The sequence below is a fragment of the Amblyomma maculatum genome, chromosome 4 (genome assembly GCF_055883805.1).
Source record: "Amblyomma maculatum isolate TAMU_Amacu chromosome 4, ASM5588380v1, whole genome shotgun sequence".
In the NCBI taxonomy this organism is placed as follows: domain Eukaryota; kingdom Metazoa; phylum Arthropoda; class Arachnida; order Ixodida; family Ixodidae; genus Amblyomma; species Amblyomma maculatum.
Genome location: NC_139347.1, coordinates 195,249,843 through 195,271,277, shown reverse-complemented (window position 1 = coordinate 195,271,277; position 21,435 = coordinate 195,249,843). Strand labels below are relative to the sequence as shown.

General features: G+C 46.3%; 1 protein-coding gene across 1 annotated transcript; it reads left to right on the top strand.

Moving 5' to 3' along the window:
* Positions 1 to 11,570: 11,570 nt before the first annotated feature.
* LOC146193943 (uncharacterized) lies at positions 11,571 to 18,234 on the top strand. The gene is made up of 4 exons (XM_084602900.1): positions 11,571 to 11,663; positions 13,273 to 13,506; positions 15,609 to 15,873; positions 17,463 to 18,234. Exons 2-4 carry the CDS (start codon positions 13,283 to 13,285, stop codon positions 17,775 to 17,777), a joined length of 804 nt encoding a protein of 267 aa, XP_084459026.1. The 5' UTR covers positions 11,571 to 11,663; positions 13,273 to 13,282; the 3' UTR covers positions 17,778 to 18,234.
* Positions 18,235 to 21,435: the final 3,201 nt, after the last annotated feature.

Below are 21,435 nucleotides of genomic sequence, written 5' to 3'. Positions count from 1 at the left end.
GGAATCGCCCACAACTGGCGCCCCACGTTGGGCGCCAAGTTGTGGGCGATTCCTCTGCCCGAGGGATACGCACGACAAATACACAGCGGGCCGTGTAACAAAACATCTTTAATCTCACAGAGATCGTCGAAGTCGGTGCTAGGTCGTCGTCCGGGGGGCTGCGGCCTACGGGTCGTCTTCCGTGCAGAAGCTCCAGGCGCGAAGCAGGAACGAGGAGGCAGGGACCAAGAGCGGTCGAGACGGCGGCGCGTGCCTTCTTTTGTAGCCCCCTCGCGCGGGACCGGTTATCCCCGAACGAGCGGGGAGAGGGAAACAGGCCGCGCGCAGGGAGCATTGGGATAGTGGCGCGGCCTTCGAATGCGCGGCGCGCACGGGCCTTACGGATGCGTGGTGCAGGGCCCCACATCTTGGAGCTTCAGGTCAGGGTCCAGGAATTTTAAAGTATTAGTGATATCAGGCCACTGCTTATTGCACATATATCAGTACTAGTGATATATGTGCAGTAAGCAGTGGCCTGTAACACACGCGAATAGTATTTAAACCCAGGGAGCAAGATTCGTTTTGCCCCCTTAAGAAAACATGTGGATTTGTCGGCACATATAACAGCAATAGTTTTAAAAACTCACGTTTCTTTTCCCACCCACCATTTGCTTAAAGAAACATCTATATAAAATACATCAAGCACAGCATCTCGTCTTAGTTCAATTTTTTGTAGTAACAATCTTTCCTTTCTAGTGCTCCTCTTGAGAATTAAAGAGATTTCTTCCTCTATCTGTGTTCCCTTTTTCTCGCCACGCCTGCTGGAATATTTGATATTAAAGTAGCGAGTGCAGTGTGCAGGATACAGTAAAGAAAGTGGGCAGAAGATCAGAAGCGCAAGCAAACAAGAACATTAACGCCAATTGCAACGCCGGCAAGGTCCACCAGTCAGAGACGGCAAAGGTGAAGGGAAACAGTCGGACAAAAAATATATAACAAAGGCATACACCTTCACACAGGATAAGTCTCGAGGTGCCACCAATGTGTCGTTGAAAAACATTATGATCACAGGTCCCGATGAGACCGCAGAGAGCTAAGGTAGAAATAATTTGAAAGGTCGAGGATGGAGTCCAGACGTAGGCTCAACAAATTTTTCAATTTTAAAGGCGAAGACAAACAAACAGAAGTCGCTTCTTGTACAGCTCAAGCTTTTTCCAGTCCTCACATGAGCCGGATTGTCCAATTTTAAGCTGGCTAGAGTTGTTTACGGCACATTCTGGCATGTGCTGCATTTTAGTAAATAGTGTATCCAATTCGTCAAATGAAAACCAGGTAGTAAACTGAATTTATTCTTGGTGGTTTTGTTACTGCTCACACAGAACAGTTGTTTGGGGCGAGTTCAGTAATCTGTGATATGTTATCATAGGGTTCCGTATATGTATTATGTGGAGAAATAAGAAAAAAAAATGCAGAGGTAAAACGACGAAGAGGAGATGAAGGAGAAGGAAAGGCGGCGATAAGGTTAATCAGCAAAAGAAAGAAACCGGCTTGTTACCCTGCACTGGGGGAAAAAGAATGAACAGCTTGCTAAATTAATATAAGTTGCGAAGGCACTAATGTGAGGTAGTTTATCTTTGTATAGATGGTAGATATAAATAACATTGTCCCTGTTTTTTCCTTTCGCCTCACTGAGGCACTTTCATGAGGATGGCCGTGATATATCTCAGGCAAGACCAACCATGGGCCTAATATCCGGAGTGTGATGGAAACGACCATCCCATTTAAGCCTAGTACGTTGCCACTACATTCCAACATTAGGCCTATGGTTTCTGTCGCCTGGGGTGTTGCCCAATCCGCCACGAGTGACATAGATAATACGTCAAGCTCTAGCAACGCTGCACGAATGTGTCTGCAACATATAGGTGCCGCGTGCCTCTGGGATCCATGGTCCCTGGAAGGCTGGATTCTAATGTCATCCTTCCATCATATCGGTGAAGCTAGAGTTGGCAGCGCTTGTCAGTTCGACGACGATGGGAACAGTAAGCCGGCTTGACATTGGTAAGTAGCGCTTCCGCACTGAATAGTGCTTGACAGGGGCACTATTCCATTAGAGATGTGAAAGCCAAAAGAGCAAGAGGAGAAAAATAATATTTTTTTTTCAGAGGTGAAAAGGTTGACAGAAGCTGAAATTTTCTTTTTCAAGGTTGTATGGCCGTTTGTTTACAGTTTAGGTTTATTTTTCTGCTTTGGAAACCGCTAGTGTGCCTCAACGAAAGAGCAGAGAGCAATTGTCATAGCTTTTTTAGATTATATGGGGTTTAACATCCAAAACTACATCGGCTATGAGAAACGCCGTAGGAAAGTGGTTTGAATGGTTTAGATTACAGGGGATTCTTGAACGTGCACTGAGATCCGGCAGCATACAGGCTCTTCTCGTCTCGATTCCATCGAAATAATAGAGGGCGCCGCAGCCGAGCTCGAACCCAAATACTCTTGCAGAAGGCATGTTAACTCAATGCACTGACGCTCCGGCTTCCGCCTGGCCTACCCCGATGTGAACAAACTTTGATGTGCCTCTTGTGGGTTGGTGTAGCACTTACAAAATCTTATTCTTTTGTGATAGGTATGGCAAATAGCCCTGCATGTACAAACTGCGGGTGCGACGAGATTATAGGCCACATTCCTTGTGAGTGCCCCATATACAGCGAGGAAAGACAGTGTCTATGCCGTGCGCTAGAGCGTCTAGATGGACGCCCACTAACTGAAATTAAGATCCTAAGTCCCCGGCCACGGCGATCGTCTGCGGTGCAGGCCTCCCAGGCACCGCTCCGCTTTATGAAAAGCACAGGACTGATCGAAAGGCTATGATTTTTTATGTTGCGTGATATGACTGTGACGTGATGAGATGTGACCGTACTGTCATCACCCATCCCTCTCTCACCCACAACTTTTATAGCCACCTACCCCTCTCCCTCTGTGCAGGGTAGCAAACCAGTTCCTTTAGCGGTTAACCTCTCTGCCTTTCCTCCTCATCTACCTCCTCCTCCTCCTCCTACGCTGAACACTTGCAATCATATGCAATGAAAAAAGGCTGAACGTGCTGCTGCGCGATTAACTACGCACAAGACCGAAATCGTTCAGTTTCAAGCATCCTCGAACCAAGGTTCACGCGCATTAGGTATCAGCCGCAGCCGCTTCTGCCGCTTCGATCTTGGCAAGCTTCTGCGCTTGATAAGCTTCTCAGCAACGGGCTACTCTGACTTCTCGTTGATCGATAGTCAGGGCAGCCTTTCTGGCACGGCTGTGGTCTCTGCCTTTGGCGGGATCACGCACAAGTATGGTACGTATTTACATAGGTTGAATCTAGGAGCGGCGCAGATGCAATTTGAAGACGACCATGTTCAATGCACAGTGAGAGAACGTTAAGCCGTTGGAAATGGTAAAGACGACGGTTTTTATTACACAGCGCAACGGTGTGCTGTCTTTTTACACGAGGCGTGATCGGCAGCTGGCGATAGCAAATTGCTCCCATTCCTCGGCAAGACCACGAAGAAGATGATGTTTTTTTTTTTCGAAGAGTTTGCCACAAGGCATAAGTTGAGAAAGGGGGAATGGGATGCAGGAGATAGAAAGTTAAAAGAAGGAGTGCAGTCCAGTTGTGCTTATGAATTCGAGAAGGTTGGCAGTATAGCGATTGTCCATTGTCCATTTGTCATAATCACTATCGCGATTCCACCGCAGGCCCACCTTCATGATTATCCGTTGCCTGATGTGCGTTGTTGATGGACACGTCCACAACAAGTGGCGCACATCGCAGACGTCAGGTGGAGTGTCACAGTGAGGGCACCTGTCAGTCACTGGTAGGTCTTTTTCCCGCGATCGATGTCGAACAGATGGGGTCAGAGCCGCCCCTGCCCAGATCCGGCGCACTGTCACCTCCTCCTGCCGAGTAAGACTACGGGGGAGAGGGTGCGAACACGGAGGAATGAGAGCGCGTGTTCGGTGGCGCAGAACTTGCGAATCGGAAACGTGGGACAGGAACGGATCTGGGGGCAGAGGGGAAGGTGGTGGATCGGCTGATGTGTTTATATGCGTCATAGCATCTGCTTGTATGTTATGGGGATCGCCAGCATGGCCGCGAATCCAGTGTATGCGAATAGGGCATGGGTACTTTGAACATAGCAAATGTATAGACTGTGTTATTTGGAATGTGCGTCGAACGGCCTTAAGCTGTTAAAGGGCAGTGAGAGAGTCTGTGTAAAGATGAACTGCATTGAATATAGGAACTGGTGGGAGGGAATGTATAGCATTGTAAATTGCTTGGAGTTCCAGTGCCAGAGGGGTGCACGTATCCGCGGTATATGTCACGTGAGTGTTGAGATGCGGATGAGAGGGACTATACACGGCAGTAACTCCTCGCTCTGCAGTATGTGATGCATCGGTATATAATATGCACCCTTCAGGCAGATGTGCGGATGATACCGACGGGGAAGCAGTGGGGCGATTGCCCGTGAGCTGGCAGTACGACCATGGAGGTAGTGTCTTTAAATGATGTAATTGTAAAGACTGTTTGCGAGCTCTGTTTGCCGTCCGCTGATCAACGAGTTCAGTGAGCGTATTTAGCTCGGCATACTCCTGAAGTACTGGTATGGGTGTTAGGCGGGGGAGGTACGTTATTGCACGCATAGCCTCACGATTGATGGCCTCAAGGGAGTCCCACTGTCTGCGGGTGAGACGTTGAAACTGTGCCTGGTACAATATACGTGGCTGGAGTACAGAGCGAACAAGCTGGCGGGCCGTGTGAGCACGCGCGCCGCCAGAGCGCATAGCTATGCGACGAATGAGACCTAAAGTAGCGTGAGCGGTCTTACGGATGGCTGTCAGCCACGGTGTGCCAGTCCCAGAGGAATGTAGAAGAAGACCAAGAATGCGAACGGTTTGTACCTGAGGAATTGGGGTATTATCTATCATAAAATTTATATTGGGAGCTTTCCGTAAGACAGCTTTATTTCCAATTCGAATGAAACAGGATTTTGTATGCGAAAGAGTTAGGCCCAAAGGAGGGAGGCGAAATGTCAATATATCCAGCGCATGCTGGAGGGCCGCCTGATGGACAGACGTATCTGGGTGACAGCATCATAAGGTTATATCATCGGCATACGCAAGCACCCGTATAGAAGGGATGACCTCTAGGGCTCGAATAAGTGGAATGAAGGCCACATTAAATAAAGTAGGGGCGAGAACGGAGCCCTGGGGCACTCCTCTGTTTGAGGGGAAGTGACCAAAGGGCTTTCCATGGACACGCACACTGAATGTTCTATTTGTTAGAAAGGCGTGAATGGCGAGGAGAAACCTGTGAGGAAGACCAAGAGTTTGTAGGGAGGCAAGAATGGCTGAGTGAAGGATGTTATCATATGCCTGTGTTATATCTGTAGCGATCACAGTTCTAACAAGATGACTGTGCGGAGAGTGGTGAAGCACGTCAGCAGCCAACGTAGCAAGACCGTCCTCCGTTCCTATTTGCGGGCGGAAGCCAATTTGGGATTCTGGATAACAATCATGGGATTCCAACCACCACGATAAGCGAGTGGCGAGAATGTTTTCGTAAAGCTTGCAGATAGTTGGCGTCAGGGAAATTGGACGAAGGGCCGAGAGAGAAACTGGAGGATGACCTGACTTCGGTATTGGAAAAACAATAGAATGCTTCCACTCGTCCGGCATGACACCAGAATGCCACACGTCATTGAATGCATCAAGCAGGGCCTGCAAAGCAGTCCCTTCCAAGTTGCGGAATAAGGAGTTAGGTATGCCGTCGTGGCCGGGAGCAGAGTTAGATTTGAGGCGTTCAATGGAGGCCAGCAGCTCTGCCATGGTTAGGTCAGAAGTAATCTCATCGGGGGGTTCGGTAACCGGTAAGCAAGGTGGAGAAGTTGAGGTGGAATCATAGTGGGGAAAAAACTGTCTGGCCGCCTGTTTTGCAAATGTGTCCTCATCTACATTCATAGCAAGGCGAATGCTCTCTGTGTAATCAGAAACTTGAGAAGAGCGCTCCATGGCGTGAAACACTCTCCAAAGTTGTCGATTACTCTGCTTGGAGGACAGGCGCTCACACCATGAAGCCCAACGTTGCCTTGCTAGACGCTTTTCATACCGCCTCGCACGCGCGGTAGCCCGGTGAAGAGCGGGGATAGCCGATGGGTCATCGGGGTTACGAGCAGCATAATGATCTGCCTGGCGACGCAGAGCCCAAAGATTCAGGAGGTGGATGTCCGGGTTTGGCTCGTCTTCATTTACAGTGGTGGTAATCGTGTGGGACGCAAGAACTGCAGAGAGAGTAGACAATGCTGATGATGGGGTGAAATCAGATAAGCGATTGTCTGCGCGTACAGAGTCCCAAGATATTATTCGTACGCTACGGCGTATTTTACGTATCCGCGAAGGAGTGAGAGAGATAAAGATAGGACTGTGATCACTACCCCAGGTATCTGGTTCAACAGCCCAACGAGGGCTACCAGGGCCTAACCACCAAGTCAAATCAGGTGAATAAGGCCCACCTCGTGGACGGGTAGATGTATGCGGGTGGTTTAAAAGGTGAAAAGAATTATCTGAAAAGCTTCCCTGGATGTGTGCACCCCTGGGAGAATCCGATGGGTAACCCCACGAGGTGTGTGCGCCATTGAAGTCTCCACCGACTAGAATAGAGATACCCGAGTAGGTAGAACGCAGAAAACGAACCCATCCAAGATTAGGAGATGCGGAACCAGGACGGCCATAAAAGGAAACTAGTATAAGTGGCGTGCGTACAGGCTTAACTAGGAGTGCTACCACCTCTTGGCGTGTGTTACACCAGCGTGAAAGGTCGATCGGTGTGTGGGGAACTGAAGTGTGAATATAAATTGCAGATTTACCTGGGCTGTGGGAAGAGGTGATGCAACGGCGATCAGGAATGGAAGGTGAATGGTAAGCGCAGAATCCTGAAAGGCGAGGAAGTGAGTTATGCTCTTGAAGTAAGAAGGCCCACGCCTTTAGCTTTTTGTCGCGAAGACGGATGTTCACTTCAGAGGCCTTATTCGCAAAGCCTCGACAATTCCACTGCACCACCAGAGACAGTGCATTATCCATTGCGAGGCCGAAGAGCTTCTACGATGAGGGAGGTCACCTGCTCCATAAGGGCTAATATTTTATCCACTGTCGGGGTATTCGGGCTTAACGTGTTGTCTGCACGTGATTGTGGATTGTTGCTTATTCGAGGTGATTCATTTGAAATCTTATCACGAGGTATTATAGTTCTTCGAGAGGGGTGAGAGCGACGCTGTTCTCGGAGCTGGGTGAGTTCGTCTAGACGTTGTCGAGCCTCTGCAATGGCATTGTCTAAAACAGCGTCTTCATCTGCGGCATCCACATGTGATTGGTGCACTGGCCGTTTTGGTGTACCATTTGATCCACGAGGGTGGGTCGCTTGTGCGTATGAACCATGCTGAGAAGACGTATGATGAGCAGGTGGGTCAAGTAAAGGAAGTGCAGGGAAGTCGGTTTCTTCACATGTAAGAGCAGCGAAGCGATTACTTGTAGGAATATCTTCTTTTCCAGGCGGCTTGCGCGACGGCCTCGTTCTCTTCTTCTTTGGACAAGCGGGGGAGCGCATGTCATGGTCCGCCGATTTGCATAGGGCACAAAGCGCTATTGGTTCATTCATGTCGGCCACAGCTGCCGGATTAGGGCAGGTATTTTGCATGTGCCCTTCTTTATGGCAGTGATAACAAAATATACGACGAGGTCGGGAGGGCTGTGGTTTGATAATCGCACCATAATAGGTTAGGTACTCAGGCAAAGTCAGCGGGCCTTGTAGAGTGAGTAGGTATGAACCCCTGCGCCCCAGAGGCCGTGCTTGCAACACTGAGTGAGTTGAACAGCGAATGTTTGCTCGCACCTCCTCAGAAGGACTTCTGCTGTCAACATGGTAAACGACGCAGCGGAGGGTGTCAGGGCCAGAGGCAAAATATATTTGCACTGGGACATGCTCATTCGCATCCAGGGGAATTTGAGTAACTGCACACATTTTCTGGGCGTCCACCAAGGATGGCAAGTTCACCGTAATGGTGTTCGATGGGCGATGGACGACAAATCCACAGTAGTTAGTAGAACCTAGAACTTGGTCAATTGTGGCTTGGACACACCGGGGAGGGATAGTCGTTATATCAAAGCGCAATGTAGGCTTGATGGTGACGCGGAACGAGTTAGCAGCAAGTGGAAGCGAGGCTCGACTCACTGGCGGCATCTGTGGTGGTGTCAGGGGCTGACACGCTGTAGTTGGCCTTGGAAGGGAAGACTGAATCGGTGCGACGGGCACAGTTCCTTGAGGGAGGGTTACAGGCACCGAGGCGGCGGTGCAATCCATGGGACAAGCCAAAGTCGTTCCATCCGAAGACGAAGCAGACTGGGGGCATGTAAGCGTTGATGATTGCGGGGACGTGGATGTTGCGCCAGGTTGTAACACAGCGGAAATCCGCACACCTGTCGTCGGCGGAGCAGAATCCATGCAGGCGCGTAGCCCAGCCTCGCTCGGCAACGCCGAGCTAAGCCTAGCCTGCGCCTGAGGGATCCGGTTGGACTTTCTTGTTAAATTGTTAAATTTGCTGCAAAGCGCGAGATGAAACAACATGTGGTGCTCAAGTTCACGGCGCAATCTGGGGAATGCATGATGTACTAGGCCCACGAATAACGCAGAATAACGCAAAACGTGCAAATGAACGTAGTAGAGATAAAGCGCTAAAGGACATTTTCCCATCGTAAGCCGCTTTATGCGAATACGGAAATTCTTGCAGGCGGCTATGGTTCTTGTATATGTTGTTTTTTTGGCAGGGCTAAGCAATATTTATATTTGACATATACACGCGCTGCTTTCTTATGGCTATAATGGGAAATAAGGAAAAAGCTACAGCTTATAGGCCACACAGCTTTTTCATGTTTACTTTTAGCAGGAAACACAAGAAAAATGGTACTCAGTGTATGACCGTCGGCTAGCGGTATGTTGCTAATATGAGAATGGTTCGCCCGCTGCTTAACGCGCGGAAGCACTTTCTATGTGCGAGACAGCCCCTTTTGAAAGAAAAAAAGCAAGCAGTATGAAAAGGCGTAGGTCTGTTGTCATGTAACAGATTTCCTCTGACATCAAGAAAATCTACGTCAATAAAATAAAGGCGAAACATCACGATTGTTAATGAGCGCATCATCAAGACAAACAGGTGAGTCAGTAATTTTCAGAGCCAAAGAACAATACTTGCTGCAGAAAAAAAATCAAAGAGGCTGTGTCGTTCCCAGACCGTCTAAAGCAAACGCGAATTGACGCTGCCTGAGCTTAAGCATATCTATAACTTTTGAGCGAAGCTTTGCTCGACTCTGAGTACACGCAAGGAAAGCGTCATATAGAGGAAAACTTGTAAAAAGTGTCCTGTGGGACACTTCTGACAAACGGACTAATATGTGTATGGAAAGAAACAGCGCTACTAAGACAGGACAGGAGAGCAGACAAACACATGCGCATGTTTGTCTGCTCTCTTGCCCGTCCTATTAGCGCTGTTTTTTTTTCCATTCCTCATCATGTACCGACCAGCCCGCATTCTCCTTCTGCTAATATGCGAGGCGAGGCACTCATGAATGGTCGTGGCTACTCTAAAATCATTGTTTTTGTGATCAGTCTAAAGAGTCGAGAATTGTCAATGTACTGGTATGCTGCTGGGATAATGCGCGATGTGATTGAAATACTCGGAAGAAATAAGTTAGTTCCGTTAGTCCTGGACAACACCAGCAAGTTACAACAAGCCGCTGTTACAGTTGGCAGTAATTTGCACTTATAACGTGCATTGTATATGCGACTCAAGACCTAAGCTTGCTTATGGATGGTCCGACTAAGCTAAAACCATTATTGATGTTTGTGCATTTTAGGAAATTTTTCCAAGCTGTTCTAAGAATGTGCTTCTTTTTCTTTACACAATTTGCAGCTTTTCAGGAAAAAGAACTTGAAAGATACATTTTTATTAAGCCATTCAAAATTTCAGAAATTTTTAATTTAAAAATTCGAGTTTTCAGCGCAACTAGCAGGAATTGGCATATTAGTGACCTAATAACCTAACGAACTTGCGGAAGGCACGAATATATCTGTAAATAGTTACATAAAACAGTGTCGCTCTTTCAGACATACTCGTTCTTTACCTGCATACCTACGCAGACAACCAGTCGTAAAATGCGCCCAGTCACCGAACTTCTCATAAGGTGGTTGTAGGGTGTGGTGTTCATTAAAATATCTCAAAAAGGAGAGATGTTAGGTGTGGCATCTGCTAGCGAAACATGAAGATACCTAAGCTATGGCGGCGGAAATAGAGAGGGAGTGGTTAGTGAGAGGAAATAAAATAAGGGAGCAAGAGGGAAAAAGGGCAAAGCAGCGGTATAGAGGCAGTGAAAATAATAATATTCTTTACACGTACATGACGGGCGCCCACGATTGTCTTAGCCCAACCCTGCTCGTCAATACGGGCGGATTGAACTGCTCGCAAAAAAAAAAAGAAGAGAAAACGTCCGCACAAAGAAAAAACGTCCGTCGCGAGAACACTGACCACTGCGGAAATCGCGGAGGAGGGGAGAGGGTGCGGCACGTGTCGTGTCTGGTAAGTGTCTGTCCCAGTATCCTAGTAAGCCTCTTTCCCCACTTGGAGGCGCCTGCAAAAATAGATAACTGGATAAAGATAACTAAAATAAATAGTAAAAAAAAGCATGATAGCAACGGCTATCACCCCGTTTCAAAGGGGACGCTCCTATATACCATCCATCCATCCACCCAACTTAGCCGCACACGTGGCAGAAGTAAATAGCAAAACACAAATAAACACATGGCGCAGTAACCAAGCTCTGGTGACAGCCGCAGTTAATTCTCCCTTCGTGTGGGGCGTTTCAGGGAAGCCGCCGCAGAAGGGGCTCGACATATTCTTTTATACATTGTCAGCAGCCAGAGCAACTATCTTTCCCCTCATGTTCCTGCATGACACCACCGCGAGCACATCCGCATAACAGACGTTTAGCCTCAAGAAAGGTCCCTTCACATAGCCGTGCCAAAAAAAGTTTGCCGAGCTGTGCGAGCATTAAGTGTCCGCTTATCTGTCTAAGAAAAACAAAGTTGCCCGCACGAGTGAAGCCGTAGGAGCATGCATATAAAAGGTCTTGACCTCGGGCAGCGGCGGTGGCCAATGGCGTCCCAGATTAGGGGCGCCACTCAGCTCCACAACGAAACGCACCTCCCTCCCCAAATCATATCATCGTAAATAAATGATTTCTCCTCCTCTTCGTACTGCCACTTTGGTTGCATACTGACACGCTCCCTCAATGCAACTTCTGATGCAAGGAACAAGAGCGAATAGATACTACACTTTTGCAGAGCATGATAGCGAAATCCTAAAGGGGCGCCTGACCTTCTCATGTTGCGGCATCTATCTTGTACGGAGTCGAGGGCAGTGGATATCTATTTTTATTTTTCTGTGGTTTCGTAATTCTGCCTACGTAACTAAGCTGGGTCCGTCCTTATAAGCGCATGCAGTGTAGGGCTGTTCATTAAACGCCTTCTAGAGGGTTACGCCTGCCACGACAGAGACTGCGTCTGCAGCGCTTAGGAGATATAACGTGGCCGACAAACCGTAAGTTATTGAAATGTTCATTACAGAATTTGAGCTTGAACATTGAATTAAACAAGTTTAAAGTCGAACTTGACGTTTTTTAACATTCTGCTTTGAGTTCACTTGTAAGCTTGAATGCTTAAATACGTAATTAAGTGAAAGTAGACATTAATAGAACCTAAATACATGTATAAGGCAGCACCACAGCAAACAAATAGAGCTATATAATATTTGGTGGCAATATGTTGCTTCTTGTACAAGATAAATGAGTGGACGACAGGATATAAAGAAATCCCGGTGGCTGAAATCGCGGAGCCACATCTCGTAGCAGGAAAGCATCCTCTTTGTATGATTTCAAATATAGCTTATGTTTTTATACTCCCTACACTGCCCCTTTTAAACTTCTTGGCCGCTTACTGAATCGCCAGGGTCTCATTTCTGGCAATCGTAATTCCAGAGAAGAGGCAAAACGGCTTCGGCAACCTCTTCCCGCACTACATCATGCTGTTCTTGAGGCGTGAATAGACATATCCGTCACCGTGAGGCAGAGTGGCTATGATAATCATCTGTTGATAACAAGGTCGCGGGATCGAATGCCAGCCGATGGGCCTCATCATTATGTAAGGGAGATCAACACCGAACCAGTGTGCGACGTCACCATTCATTAGTAAACCTAAGACGGTAAAATTTAATGTGGGCATTCGCCTCCAGCGTTTCTTGCAGCCTGTCGCAAACTATGTGAGGAGATCCTCACCAACAATACCTCTTAAACATACTGCCACGACCTCCGCTGGGCGAATAATTCACTAGAATACCTTCTAAATACCTCCTGAAGTTGAAAGGGACAAGCAAAGAAGAACGTGTGCCATGCAGTGTGTTGTTGAGACTGTAGGAAGAAAGAAAAAAAAATGCACGGGCTTGCTACTGGCTCTATAGCTGAGCGACCTCCGCTGCCTGGTGCGGACAGACGAGAAAGCAGAGAAGAAAGTAAGGAAAAGCAGAGGGAAAGGGAAAGACGCGCGTCGCAACATTCGTCGTCCGCCCCGAAATGGCGGCGGGTGCAATGACGGCTTACAACTGGTACAACCCACGAAAGTCCTAAAGTTTATTATGTGATTCCTGTGGCAGTGCGGAGGATTCTTGACACTATGCTCGGTACTGAGTTACAAGTAACTTTCAGGTCAAACCTTCGAGTGCACCATGTGGGTGCTTATGAGCGAATTGCCTAATGGGGGTGTAGAAGTATCACCACTTTGAAGCTCTACATGAAAAGCACAAAATAATGTAGCCGAAAAGAGAGCACGTGAAGGTCCATTTCTCCGTAATGCGCTTGCACGGTCGGGCGTTAGCAGCGGGATTTTATTGTGATGTCCAAGAAAGCATGCACAAAATGCTTGATGAAATATTGGACCATGTATACCCACGTGCTATAACACGGTTGCTTTAGCCTGATTTGAAAGGCAAGCTGTGTATCTAAAGTCATACGCCGAAACAAAAGTGGGAGTGGAGGATAGGCTCTTCGATCTATGTCACCCCGTTTCTTGGAAGAGTTTTTGCACCTTGTGGTGCTTTAGTTCCGTCAAGATGCAATATGGTTCTTGAAACGACGCTATTCGCTCTGATCTCGCAGGTCTCCTCAGATGGTTACCATGGCCTCCAAGTATACAGCCCTCTTCTTGGTGTGCTGTGCTGTCGCGTGCAGCCACGTACTCGCCACCAGCGTTCCAAGTTGCAATGTCCCGCTTGTACCACCAGAGAGAATGGTTGACCTCTCCTACAGCTTCAACAACCGCACTATATTCTGGGATGACGGCACCGGATTTCAGATCAACATCACACGTACAGGAAGTACCGACCAAGACTGGTAAGTAAAGTAGATTTACAAAAACTTTTATAAGTATGTGACATTTCTAAATGAATTGCTCAAAATCAGAATGTATTGACTAAAATGCTTTTTCCGTTTGTGCACATCCGTAATGTACTCAGTACCTTTTGAGGAAGCCGTGAAATTCCAGACTGAATATTATGTTTGCTATGCTTTAAGCAAATTTTCATAACAAAAAATAAACACCGTAAAGATAAGAATACAACCTGCAATAATTGCGAGCAATAGGTTCTATCAAGATTGCTGAGACCCGAAGAACCAGACCTGTGCAACCACTAGTATGTGACCATACAAATTTGTAAATATCTTTTCCGAACTTACGTATTCATAGCGGCTTTAGTATCTATACGCGATATAAAAGTGTTCAAAAATGCTCTTTCTGCAAATTGTTGGTCCAAATTGATCCTTTTTCACTGCTTAACATTTTTCGATTTTTACCCTTATTTATTTTCCGTGTGCTTTTCTCTTATTCATCAAATTGTGTCTTGTATATCACTCCCCTCTGTAACTGCCGACCCGGACCATCAGGCTATTACAAGCAAACAAACAAACAAACATAAATAAATAGATAAATAAAAACACAGCAAACACTTCTGCATTGCAGCACATTACTTCGTGAGACACTCTGATATAATTCAAGCTAAGTTGAACTCGGTAAGAAACTTGTGCCGTGTTATCAGTATGGTGCATTTTGAGATCTCCATTTTGACGCCTCTGCTGGTTTGGCAAGCTACAGTAATGAATAAAACGCCCTATATTATCCAATACAGTCCTGAAGTTCTTACAAGTGCCGCCATTGCTGCATGCACCACCTAACCTAGACCATCAGATCCACTACCTTAACAACGCCTAGGGTCCTCTTGACCACCGTGATTTACTTCGTCATGAGTATAGAAATCTCAGGCGTTACAACTACGAATTACCCGCGCGCGCTGTCATAGATGCCACATAGCGTTAGGGCTGTTGAAACCCACTCGTTCACGCCCCGCGCGTGTACGCATTAGGCTTAAAGCTCGGTGCTAGTTCATTACATCATGTCGAACATGTTCTCTATGTCAAACATTCTTCCTCTCCAATCGACTGCACGCAACGCGGCCTCGTAATGCTAACATCTTTGTTTACAGCCTTTAAAGGGAATCCTCGTCACCCACATCTACACACAGCCATGATGCGATCGCCACCAACTAGTCTGCGCTGCATTCGCTAGTTTTTCAGCTCTATTCATCAGCCACAATGTTGTTTAGAACCCACCCAACATGATGGCAGAAATAGCGCTTGCTGAAAAGAGCCTACACTGTCGTTTGACGTCTGTGCATTGTTAAGACGCATGGTTGGCTGTGACACCTTTGGCCCCGAGCACAAGTGAAGTGGAATCAACTCACACACACACCTATCTCAGACCATGTTTTTTATGTACTTCTACATATTTTTGCCTTCTTTCTTTCCCCCGTTAATTACTGCCCTCGAAGCGTCGTTCAGGAGCTCTAAAGAAAGGACGCGGTAACAGATTTTTACTTTCTTCGTGCCCTCCCAATCCATTTGGAACTGAAATAAACTGACAATACCCCAAGTTCGCATATATACTTTGGTAAAGCACTAAGTGCGGTCACTTCAGAGCTTTTGGCGCATTGTTTGGAACTCGCACTGTACTTAATAAAACGAACTTTATTTTCTTTATTTACTACTATCTATTTTAGGCCAGTGAATGGGAGCAAACAAAGTTCTTGTTTTCGGCCAACATGTTGTTTTCACAGTCGCCTTTCTGACATTTGATAACAGTTTTTTCGATATTTATATATTACTTAATAAATTCAGTAAGCGGTGAGATGACCGTATTTTCAACCTCCTGCACTGAAATTCTGTTTGCTACAGAGAGAACTATGCACGAACAGAAACGACTACTGCTTTATTAGCGACGCGCAGCAAATCAGCATGGTATGAAAATAACAGGCTCTAGAACTTTTGACTCTTCATTACTTACCGTACCTGCTCTGCGTGCTCCTCAGTGAATTTGAAATCGCCTCACATGCGGTAAACACACTTTCTCTGGCTCGGTGTTCCTCATCTTCCTTTCCTGTTAGGTACCAAGCCGACGACTTCCTGCTGCCGCCGCGCGGAGGCACACACATGGACGCGCCCATCCACTTCTCACCGGTCAAGTGGTCGATGAGCCAGATCCCGCTCGAACGGTTGCTCTTCCTCCCAATCGTGCTGGTGGACGTCGAGAAGCAGGCAAATGAGCAACCCGACTACGAACTGTCCCTTGAAGACATTGAGCAATGGGAAAAAGAGCACGGCCGCATCCCAGAGGGGGCCCTGGTCATCGAAAGGACGGGCCGTTCCAAGGTAAGTTGACAAAGCGTGGGCAGTGTAGGAGCTCTTAATACCACGACTTCAAAAAGAAACGCCGGCGCTGGTGCAGTGGCGTTTGACCCAACATGGCTGCCACATATGAGCCTGACATCCACAGCGCAAATTTTATTGATGCAAATAATTAAATAGATCAAAATTAGGTTTTGAAATTTTGCGGGCAACTCGCAGGTCTGCTTGGTGATGTGGACACAATGTTTTTGAGGAGGGTCCTTCGGTCTATATACTTAAACTTTGCATACGTCGAAGGCTGCCATAGCCCATTTGACTTTTTCGGCCAGCATTATTCACTGCTTCTTACGATGTGTGCATGGCTGAACATGCAAGACATTTGAACGACACAACACTTCATCTGGTCGAAATTTATGCGAAGAAATATATCTTTATAGGTGGTAGATTTACTTATTCGGTTCAATTTGCGACAGCGAAAACGTCGATAAAATGATATTATGCATTCGAAAACTGAAAGCGTAACGATTTCCCGTTGAGCAAGTGTATACGTCTGTTTGCAACTCTCTATTTTGGCCGCACAAAAGTAGACTTTCCGGAATGGTACTGCTTTGCTCCTGCTCCTCCCTTCACGTTGAATTTTCTGTGACGACGTTCCTCTGCTTTATAGACCTAAGCAGCTATGACTTTCTGTTCGTAGCATTTTGCATTGAAGTGGCTACGAGATGCATCTACTACAATATTAGAAGAAAAAGTGACTACAAGAAAACGTATTTGTGGACAAATAACAAATGACAACATTATTAAGCTGCACTAAAGGATTATCCTTAACATTCCCCCCACTTTCCTCCGTGACGTGCAAAGCAGGATATTTGACTCAGAGAATGACCTAGTACATTGCTGTGTCAGGCGCGTCCACTGCATTTAGAGGCCTTTAATGTCATCTTCGCAAACTTCTATTAGTCCGGTGAAGATTTATTTCTCTTTGTCCACTGTGCGGCGCTAAAACATTCATGTTCTTTACGCTACATATCATTCGCAAGTAAACGTAACTCTCTTAGTCACAGGACATTTTTAACATGAGGTTCTTTTATAAAGGTGGTAATGAAGTCAAATAATCTGATAGGAAGATATTTGTGCAGGTTTGTAACATAGGAAATACAATTGTCATGTGTTACGAGCGCGCACACACACACACACACACACACACACACACACACACACACACGCAAAAACATTCCTGACTGTACCTAAGGAATCCTTTGCATTGATACGAAAAAGAAGGTTAGTTCACGAAATTCCTGCACTGTTGTGGTATTCTCCTGTAATCCTATCTTCTCTCCGCAATCAACGTTCAGTGGCGAAATCGTCGAAAAGAAAAGAGTAGGCAGCTTCACTTATTTATGCATGTATATGTGCCAGTAGTCCCCATTTGCCGTTGCCATAAAGGTTACCACAAGGGATTGGCAAAAACTCGGGAAAAATTGGGGAAGCTTGAACTTCGTGTTTGCGGGCATGACATGACAGAGTGAATGACCCCCGCCTGCTGCTTTCTTTTCGCATCCTTGTTTGTGCACGCTCATCCCTTCATTGATATATTCTTCCTTTTGTCGCAGCTGTGGCAAAACCGGGTCGCATACCTGGGCATTGACGAGCATGGATTGAGGCACTTCCCGACTTTCTCGACTGAGGCCGCACAGTTCCTCATGGAGCAACGGAACATCTACGGCGTCGGATTGGACTCTCCATCTGTGGATCGGTTCGGTGCTTCGTCCACGCACAGAACCCTGGCCTCTCACAATGTGTACAACGTGGAGAACCTGGCAGATTTGTCGCGGGTGCCAGCATACGGTGCTAAGGCTATAATGTTGCCGATCAAGCTCTGCCAGGCAAGTGGTTCCGCGGTACGCGTAGTGGCTGTTCTTCCATGAGCAGCCCCTCAAAACGAATTTTTAGCGGCTTGTATTTGCAACCAAGGAGCTGTCGCTATCGAGATAAAATGATTTAAATGTGACAGTTTATTTTCATGAGGAATGTGTTAATGATCTTGGGGGTCGACACCTTCGAGATGATATATAAAATCAGAAATGGTCTGGGAAAAAAAAAACAGTGAAGATGAAAGTTAAAATGCGTAAAATAGTGTGTCGCTTATTCCTGACGGGCCGTGTCAATAAAATATTGATGTGCCGTGGGATTTCATTTGCGCTTGGCAATGTCTATCCCATGACACCCGAAACTATATAAATGCTGATTTGTGATGTATTTATTTGTTAGGATGTATTTTTTCCGCACTTTCCTTCGTTCTTAATCATATGCATTCCCTGTTTTGATCATTTGTTAGCGCTCATGTGAATGTCTAGTGTCTAATAAAACGTTTTCTAAACAGCTCTCGAAAGTAAATGAAGGTAAAGAGAGACTTACATCTATCTCTCTTTTGAGCATGCATAGCGCGAAGTATGCATCTGCAGCTTAGCTACGTGACCAAGTTCAAGCAATGCCGCATTTTAAGTATCGGAAAGAACCGAAAATCTGGAATTCATTTTATAAAACGGAAATGAACCTAATAAACAATGAAATAAAGAAATCCAGTTTGTGCAGATCATAAACAGTCGAATACACAGCACCATGAGCGAATTGAAGATTGAATGCCAGTTAGGACAACAAATGTTTACGACAACTGATTCGCAAACAACTCTTCTCTTTTATGGGCATGACGTGACAAAGTCAATTGCCCTCGCCTGCTGCTCTTAATGACTACTTCCTTAATTACGGTCAATGTATCCTCACACATACTATTTAGCATGCAGTTGCAAGTTGTCCCATTTCGGGAAAGACCATAGAATATGGCAACGAAGCGCTGCTTTAAAGAGTCCAGTAAACGTGCTTGCGTTGCCTGAGGTAGAGTGCTTCATGCGTGATCTGACGGTGCACGGTCGGTTCCTGTCTTATCCCAAATTTTCTTTTCAGTGCAATTAATTTTTTTTTTTTTCAAATCTGCCAACACACCTGTGACTTCCAGTCTTTTCAACACATTCAGGTTTTTTCTATATGCCTATACGTCGCGTGAAAAGCACAGAACACATTTGAGTGAAAATACGAGTATAGCCTAAATGTTCCGGGCAAGTAAGTGCCTGTAGGACAGTGGCTTAGAAACATTGAGGCTGAATACTCTTCCGGCGTCCAACAACGAACACGCAGCGTGGAAGCAAGAAGAAGAAGAGCGTTTATTCCAGAGGGCAGCTGGTATGTATAGCCTAGCTGGTATATATAGCAGCTGCATGATAAAGGCTAGAGCGCATGCGCGACTGATACAATACATCTTACTCGGTGTAATCTTTAAAAGCATCGCGCGCGACACTTGTTGGAAATTCTGGTCGTAGTGAAGACGATTCGGCTGTCTCTTGGCGGGTGTATTGCCTTGGCACGAATTGCGCGGGCTGTATTGCAGACTTCGATGCTTCCAGGTTTTCCTGCGAAATGTCTTCGCTGCCAGAGTCATCTTCTGTTAAGTCGCTTCGGAATGGCTCACGTGTGGCTAGATGTTGTCGGTTGCGTCGAAGCACTTTGTTGTCCTCTGTAAGGACGCGATAGGACTTTGGTGCTACCAGGCCCATTACTCGAACCTTGCAGTCCCATGCATTCCCTCGTACTCTTACAACTTCATCTTTTTTTAGTTCGGGCAGATTTTGCCCTTTGGAGGGCCTTTGCTGGCGTGGTTGCGCCGGGGCTTCTGTTGACTGGAGCATGACACGAATTCTGGTAGCCGAGTGCGTAACTTTCTGCCTTGAAGAAGCTCTCCAGGGGACCGGCCTTCGGCTAGTGGAGTCGAGCGATAACCGAGAAGGCCCAACCAGAAGTCCTCGTTGAGTTCACCAGTCTTCTTGATTATTCTTTGGACAATTTGAACTCCCTTCTCGGCGAGACCATTGGACCGTGAAATCGCGGAGTGAACGTCCCAAAGCAAATTCATGTGATGAAAACTGAGGACCGTTGTCGGTGCAGACTTCCAATGGAATTCGATACCATCTGCATCTGCTTTCACTTGGGACGATATCAAAATTAGGCTACTGTGACTCTTGAGTTCACGTTGCCCCGAGGCCAAGCAGACACATTCCTACGGCTTTGTTCAAACAGGATTTTATAAGCGGGCTGTTAGCCAATGCAATCGCATCGTACCTATTATGATGGAGCTTAAGTGCCCCATAGTTTTTCGAATGGAGCAATTGCTCTAACAGTCGTCCATATATTGCCGTAGGAGGGTGACGACTAATTACAGCTTGCCTTACGATTTTCAGCAAGAGACGTCTGGAAATTAAGACATAAAAAGAAGTAAAAAGCTCTGAAAGTTTTGTGGTAATTAGAAGAGAGAGAATGTTAGCTCGTCGGACTTGGGCAGAGACAGTTTTGAATCACTAACAATGCCGCGACCACGAACACAAGAGAAGAAAAGAGACAAGCGCGTCGTGTCCGTCATCGCGGCTCTGTTTTTCAGTCAAATGATACGCCAATTCGCTAAGTTTTCAGTTCTTCAGCAACATGCTTTTGGTGTCAATGTTCGACAAAATTGAAACTTGTACAACTGACCAAACTTTGACTTTCGCAACTGAAAAGCGATGCTGTCAGGCTTCACATCGTACTCGGCTTGGAAAAAAGTATACGCTCAACAACATCGACAGCATGCGGATTTATCTGGTTTGCGGGCGTTTAAATAAGTGCGAGTGAGGAAACATGCCTACTCTTTAAAATCCTGGTTTTAGAGCTCATTTCGCTGCTAATAATAAAGGCATGACATGAAGAAACGAAGTTTACAAAAGTTGAATTCACTTTGATGGTATGAAAGAGCCCTCATATTATTAATACCCTCATAACAAAGCACAGGTTACTAAGCTCAAATCTAAGCAAGAACTCACAGAGACACACATACAAAAATTTAATGCTGATGCAACAAACACCCGGTGCATAACGAAAGGGAAGACCTGGCTTGGGAAGGAAGAATTTGAGGACTACAGGTGAGTCTTTTTAAAGAAGAACGAACGAATAAGATTGATGTGATTCTCACTTCATTTTGTCGATGTCGTCCCTGGGAGGTTGCCAAAACAAAGTCGTACTGCCACCATACCGAGCGAACCTCTTAATTCGTCCGTTAATTCAAGAGCGCGCAGACACCTGTAGTGCCGAGATCACAATTGTTTTTTCTCACCTGTAGGCGTACAGCCCCAGACAAGTCATAAGCCTGCAAACATGTAGGTTATTTTTCTCGTCAATTGAGGCATGGGTTGATGCTTACTGCAGTCGCTATTTGGCTAGGTATGCATGAAACCACCTAATCTGGAAATCTTCATCCAGTCGAATGTACCTTGGCACATATTAATGGCACGAGTGTATGGGTGAAAAAACATCGTTGTTAATGCTATTCGTGCTGATTATTCCAAAGCTTACCATCTAAACATTAAATCGCCCAGAGGCACCTGCAGAGGTGATGGAGCATTATATCGTGTTTCTAAAACACAAAATTATTTCTCATTGGTTTCTTTGTTTCTTTCAGACAGTCTTGTTTGTTGTCTAATAGGAGTTCGGGGAGGGAAGGGG

Excerpts from the sequence above, each read along its gene's own strand:
- LOC146193943 (XM_084602900.1), top strand. The coding sequence starts at position 13,283 with ATGGTTACCATGGCCTCCAAGTATACAGCCCTCTTCTTGGTGTGCTGT. Across the intron at positions 13,507-15,608 it reads GGAAGTACCGACCAAGACTG|GTACCAAGCCGACGACTTCC; the intron begins GTAAGTAAAGTA and ends CTTTCCTGTTAG. Across the intron at positions 15,874-17,462 it reads AAAGGACGGGCCGTTCCAAG|CTGTGGCAAAACCGGGTCGC; the intron begins GTAAGTTGACAA and ends CTTTTGTCGCAG.